Below are 6,919 nucleotides of genomic sequence, written 5' to 3'. Positions count from 1 at the left end.
TGCTTAAAGCGACATTATGTAACTTTCCTACCTTAAAATAACAGCTTCGCTACCATTTTGATGCCATGATGACTTATTATAGTGGAAATGGTGCCTCAGTCATCCCCACTCTCTCCCTCACCCCCCTGTTCTTACAAGGCTTTACAGCACTACTTCCCAAACCTCCAACAATGTCACCGATTTTGGTGAAACAGAAAATGTTTTCTGGCTTTGCCACAGAGTAACTGCTGCGAACTATAGCTGCAGTTAGTGAGGTAGCTTAGCCGTACTGCCCAGGACTGGGTGCTCAGAGCCCCGGGGGGGTTGTTCGTGCTTACACTGGTGGCATAGGAGCTTTGGACCGCCGGGAAGAGGATGTATTCAAGAATCACGTGTTTTTAATTCTATAAAGTTGTGATTCTCGTTGCAAAATCACCACTTGATAAACACATTCACGACACATTCTCCCTGCTTGCTCTTGTGTTGCTCAACCTCGCAATTGTTTTTGTGCCGTGGTTACAGATGAGCACTGACGCTGAGACACAAGAGGCCTGTTCCAAAAGCTCTGGTGTCTGGCACCAGTCCCAGAGAAGGTCATGTCTGATGGACCCTGCTCTTGCTTCCTCTGTTTATTTTATGTCAGTGCCTCCCTGCGACAAGCTGTATTTCCTCTGTCAGTTATTGTCTGTGACAGAGATGTCGCTCTCAGCACATCGGCCAGCACCGTCCTAGGAGCCCTTTTTGGGATGGTGCCCTGGTGACTCAGGGGACGAGAGGGGGAAGTGGAAGATGACATCAGTGCCTGGCTGCTCCTCTTCTGTAGCTTCCCAAACCCACCCACCCACAGACACCCACCGCCTCAAGAGCTAGACAGGAGATCTGCTTCACTTGTGGTGAAGCCTCGAGCCTGTTGTTCCCAGTTCCTAGGAAACTTTCTGATGCAAGCTCTGGCAACTTAACCTTGAAATCTTTCCATTAGAGAAACTAGTGCAAGCGTCACTTTGAAATCAAAGTAGACCAGTATAGTTTGTCAGATAAAAAAGCCAAACACAAGTACTGCTGTGTCATAGTTTGATTGCTCAGAGTAATTAAGTAGTAAGTGCCCTAGACAACGTCATACTTTGAGAATCTCCTACCTTAAAGGGAAAACAAATTGTGCAACATGCAATATCCCCAGACTCATGCGTGGGCTCTAACCAAAGTCTGTTTATGATGAAAAAGCAGCATGACAGCAGTGAGCCAGCCATGAAGAGACTGCATCAAATTGGTTTTGTTTTGGCGTTGTTCACATCCCGGGACTCTGGCATTCCCTCCACCCTTTAAGCAACAATGGCAGCAGTGTTGCAGTTGCGAGGCCTGTGGGCCAGGCAGCTCACTTCACACTCTGGCTGTTGTTTACTTGGAAGAGGAGTATGAGGAGTGGGAGCAGCCATAGGGATGAAGCTGCCACTTCCCAGAACGCACAAATGTAGCTTTCGGCAGCAGAGCAAGCCGACTGTTATGACAGCTCGAGAGCAGTTCTGGAGTCAGTTTATACAAGCAGACTAGGCAGGAACAAACAAGCAACTTTGATGCTTCTGATTCATATCATATATCCTGAGTTACACAAGCTACTGTTTAATCAGTTGTAACACTGCAACTCCATTTTTTTTTTTTACATCAAAGAATCGTTATCAATTAGTGGCGACGGTGCCTAACTCAAGTGTTTTTTCCTGGCTTCTTCCCCCCAGCCTCTCTGTATATCTCCGTAGAACACAGTATGATAAAAGCTGCTGACATTTGTATGCCGACTCTCATCTAACTCCTTTCAGTCTCTTACCGGTTTCGGCATCTCTGCTTCCTCTCCTCCTTGCACCCGACAGCTGAGAGGATAAATCCGTCACAGGACGGCAACAACACCTGTATCACAGGACCTGAAAGCGAAAGAGACAGTTTTTCCTTCAGGCACACAGTATACATGGGTGAAACAACACGAGCAGCTGCCTACGTAACTTTTTTTGCGTTCTCTCTCTAACTAAAACGCTGTGACAACAAACAATATATTTCAGTTCATCCTTAAATGTAGCAGTTGACTGAACTGAGCAAAAGTAGAGTACCCAAAGAACAGACCGAATGAAAAAGAAAGAAACTGAAATGAATCCAATTCCTGAATCTGTTAATTACTACAAGGCACAGAAACCCCAAACAGCCAGGAGCATAAAAAAGTGGTTTTGCATCCAATCTACACACTCCCACATAACGTACATATGGTAACTATTGCAAGGGTGTATGGGGAATCTACTTAAAGCATAATTACTGAGGAACAGAAAAGTCACAAAGGCATTACACGATGACTCATGGACATGGCTGTAAAATGATCTTTGGTTGCACTTTATCAGAATAGAAGATCTGTCTGACACATTATCAGATAACTGGACCACACAGTTTTATCTCTTTCACTCTGCATCTCGTCATTGCAGTTCTGAAGACAGTTCAAACATCCCTTACGTGTCTTTTCCATTATCACATGTAAGGTATGTTTATTTTAAGGTAACACTGTTGGACACTGCTGCTTCAACACCCAGCTGTCCTGACCTTCAATTTTGCCAAACTATTTTAATACTACATAAGGGATTCCTGAGTTCTTGGCAATAGTGTGGCATTAAAGTGTCATTCAGTTCTCCCCTTACACAATCCTGTAGTGGCAAGTTGGCAAATATATTAATCCCACCTACTTTACTACTTTTTGAATTTAATGCCCAGGTAATCCTCTGTTACAGCCCTAAATATTTTTACACTCAGAATCCAAAACAAGGCCATTAAATGGTATTATATAGTAGTATACGGCTCTGATAGTGGCCTTACAGACAGTGTGACATAAACTATGGTTGTGTTAAATGAATAAATGTGTAAGGCAGTCCACTGATCCTCTGAGCTGTAGCGTTTGTACTCCAGATGAAGACCTGCCCACTTGTAGCTTGTACGCAATTAGCTCGTCTATTTGCCCGCCGAGAGTTGGCTTCCGTTACATTGTAATTTAACCACAATTTAATCAAATGGTGGACAACTGTTGCCAAAACGTAATCTACAACTGCAAGACACGACGAAAGAAAAACCTAAAAAACCATTACCCACCGTTTATCTTGTCGAAACACCCTTTTTTTTCTGAGTTTCACTCGGTAACGCATTGATGTGAACAGTATCACGACTCTTCATCTGAAATACTTTAATGAAGTCAAGAGGTGGACCGCTGAAATGCTGACATGTTTTAAGCTGGTGGGTGTAGTCTATATAACGGGACGAGACTGGCCAAGCTTTGCCTCGCTCATGCCTGTGAAGTTTCGAAGCATTAAAAAAAAAAAAAAAAAATACAATTGGCCATCATTAATTCACCACATTTGCCACCAAACACAAGAAACACCCCGAAAAAATATGTGACTTACGTAAGGCAAGCTACGGTGCGTTTACTTTAGGGGCACAACTTGGTACAAGTGGGCATTGCTATCGTGTCGTATAAAATGTGAAGTGGTCGAACACGAGGATATCCGCTATTGCATCAAACTTGAAGAGAAGCTCATCTTTTTTTTTTTTTTTAGGGAGAGGCAACTCACCGGGGGGACGAAGTATGTCTTTAAATTTGTAGAAAAAGCCTCGTATCTTCAGATGTAACAGATATATCCACGAAGAGAAACCCGTTCCGGTCCTCGCTCCTTATCTCGTAGTGCTTTTACCGAAACAAATTCTCGCAGACATAGAAAAACCGTGGAAGTCTTAGCAACCATAAGGCGATTTGGGGTGCCAGCGTCGAGCCAGCCGGAATAAAATACTGCAGCTTCCGGCCTCAACTTTAAAAATAAAAGCCCTGTGAATGCATGCGGTAAAATGTGTACATAAAGACTTTTAAGTATCGCAGTCTTACTTACTTATCTATCTCAACTTGTTATTCCTGAACTATTAACAATAGTTAAACAAGTACCAGTAAATATGGTCATTCAAAAGTATCTTACACTAGGCTACTGTAATGACGAATATAACAAAAAAAACAACAGAGTGCTTTTAAACTATAGTTTCACTTTGTATCTTAACCATCCAACTAAAAGTTTAAAGTTAGGTTGCATAATGTTTGTTCTGTACGCCCAGATAGTTCCCCCTCAACAGTTTTTACATTACTTTGAAGGGGGAAAATGCCTGATTTCCGGTCTTGTCTTCAGTTTCTGTCGCAAACCTGACGCAGCTAATTGTGGAGATGTTCAATATGGCTGTCAGTAGCCGAGGAGTGGATGCGAGGCATGTGTGGGACATGCATTGTGCCACGAGCTGTATGGGGGTTGACTAATATCACACTGAACGTTTTTTAATTGGCTATACATCTGTGGCAGAGCTCCCCGCCCTGCACCCCCCCTGGCAGACTGCATCTGTGCAATAGCTTGCGCTGGAAGTGGTTCATTTTGCACAGAATCACGTGCACCCAGTCTGCAGTTGCAGTATGTGTCAGTTCTTGCAGTTTAGATCTGTGTTGGATTGAGTTTAGCATGCATCATATCCAGTGGGTGTACAGTGTATATCTGACCAAAAGTAGTTAAATACTTTCATACAAATTACATCATGCTGAATACATTGATGTTGTGAAGTAGCCTAAATATTCCACACAAAGTGCATTTAATGTAGTTTTTCTTACTCTTCCTGTACTTTGTTGCAGAAAGAAGCCTCGGCTAATAGGTGTCCAGTTCAACAATTATGTTTGCTCTCTTAACCTATCTGACAAAAGTGGCTCATAGCTTTATGTCTATGTGAATAAAATCAAACAAGTAGGACTCTATTCTCTCAAGACCCCTGGATGCTAGTCTGTGTCTGAAATAACTACATTTGAATAGTTAATCATAAATAACCAATAACTTAAGTACCTGATATTGCCTACACAGAGTCAAGTCAAGTCAGATTTTATTTATATTTTGCAAAAGAAGAAGGTAAAACCCCTTTAATGGTGAAAAAATAAACCTCAGGAGGAGCCGCAGAGGAGGGAAACCTCTCCCAGGAAGGAAGGACATGCAACAGAACTGGAGTTTACAGAACAAACCAACAGAATCACATTATATACAAATTTGATGACAGAATTTCTGATACACGAAGATTATAAAACATGTGAAGAATGTGGCTCCAAGAGGACGCTGAAACGACTTCAGATGTCACAGACCTCCTACCCACCATGGAGACCTGGAAGAGGACAAGCCACAGAATCGATCAGCAAAAATCTAAATATATACAGATACTGAAGACAAAAATATCAATATATATATATTTGTAAAACACAAGTGAAAAGTAGGATCCAGGAGGATGTTGAGTAACTTCAAGTGTCGCTATAAAGGCAGAACTTGACCCACACGACCTCCACAGAGAAGGTTTGTTGTGTGGATTCAGAAGTAATTTTCTGCACTTCTTTTTGTCTGCCATCAGATGTCATGGCGTCTTTTCTGCTGGTGTCCCAGATGGGTTAATAAAAGCTCCTCCATCTGTTGGTACAGAAGAGGGATTTAATGTATTTTTTATTTGTTCGAGTGTTTTTGGTCACATTGCCCTGCTGACACACACACGCACTAGAGAGGAAACAGCTGCAGCCACAGTACTGCAGATGCCTCTCGTTGTCCAAGCTGTTACCTTGGAAGCAGGTGAAAGGGATCACAATAAATGTACAGCAAGCTCAAACAGACATAACAATAAATAGTCATGGAAATAACTAACTATAGGCCAAAAAGAGTTCTGGATGGAGAATGAAAGTCCTGCAGACATATAATCTATGGTGGCGGTGCACTAAAATCATCTGTGGCCCCTTCTCGTAGCCTGCTATGGTGGCAGCTCTCAACACTATAAACTGCTGTGGTTGAAAATGATATTAAAAGTGGACAATTTGACTCAGTGTGTTATAAAAATTCGACAGACATCATGTCTGACTGCACTGTCAATCCCTCCTTCCAAGTTTCCACCCACTCTCCTCCATTGTCCATGTCCTACTTTTCTTTTATTCCCTTACTCTTTTCTTCCTCCCCCTTCTTTCATTATTTCATTCTTCTTGTGTCCCTCCTTACTTCCACTCCCCTTTATTCCCTCTTTATCTGACTTCTGTCTGATCAGTGTTTGAAGCTTATCTGAGGAACACAGTCACACTGACGCATGTAGACATGCTGCAGATGTTTGTTCTTAGATTTACAGAGACAATTATACAAGGAGGATGTTAGTGACAGAAAAAATGTTACTTGCCATATTTTTGGTCTGTCTGGAGACTTTGTAATATGTTTCTATAAACGTTCCCCCACCCAAAATTAAATATTACCAGGGACTTCAAAGCGTTCTTATTGGAAACTCAAGTCAACATTGTTATTTTAATAAAACTCTGTTGCATATTTGTTTAAGTTATTGAATCAGTATGATGTTCTGATCATGGTGATACTGTCACTGCTCATAATAAGATAAACATACAAATTTTTAAGATTTTGAGAGTTGGAATCAGCCACAGTTGTACAGGACAAACATATATTCTGACTTTGTCCTGCAATTCCAGTACAAAGCTCCAATTAAAAAAAGGAAATTTTCGAACTATTTAAATAAAACAAGCAGCTCTTGAAGCTCAGTTGTATTCATTTGTTAGGATATACAAATGTTAAGATACGACTGTGTGTGTCAGGCTGAACTTAAGAACTTAACTACACCTTCAAATTCAAACTCAATTCAAACTGAATTGCTAAACAGCAACATTGATAAATTTCTCTTAGTGAAATGACTGGATGTGAAACAGATCCTTAGCAGAGACATTTAGGCATATTGTGGTTCTCCAGATGTGTTTCTACTCCACAGATGTCACAGCAGCTCATTAAAAGTTCTTATCATTTATAGAAAGGGGGGGTCCTGACACCTGCTGGACAGAGCACACCGTTGCAGCCTGTCTTGTTCTCTCTCTCTCTCTCTC

General features: G+C 41.6%; 1 protein-coding gene across 2 annotated transcripts in view; it reads right to left on the bottom strand.

Annotated features, from left to right (window-relative positions):
• LOC118339870 (radixin-like) overlaps positions 1-3,789 on the bottom strand; it is a 21,087-nt gene extending 17,298 nt beyond the window's left edge. The window contains exons 1-2 of one of the 2 annotated variants that reach the window (XM_035677663.1): positions 3,570-3,789; positions 1,799-1,892 (exon numbers count right to left, since the gene is read on the bottom strand). In XM_035677663.1, the coding sequence (XP_035533556.1) occupies positions 1,799-1,810 (12 nt within the window). In that variant the 5' untranslated portion in view covers positions 1,811-1,892; positions 3,570-3,789. Of the gene's footprint in view, positions 1-1,798; positions 1,893-3,093; positions 3,226-3,569 lie in introns of those variants that run through there. The other variant, XM_035677664.1, reaches the window with a different exon arrangement.
• Positions 3,790-6,919: the final 3,130 nt, after the last annotated feature.

Source organism: Morone saxatilis, unplaced genomic scaffold, assembly GCF_004916995.1.
Source record: "Morone saxatilis isolate NCDOM2014 unplaced genomic scaffold, NCSU_SB_2.0 Contig6, whole genome shotgun sequence".
NCBI classification, from domain to species: Eukaryota; Metazoa; Chordata; class Actinopteri; family Moronidae; genus Morone; species Morone saxatilis.
The sequence above is the reverse complement of the archived record's forward strand: the minus strand, read 5'-3'. Positions and strand labels throughout refer to the sequence as shown.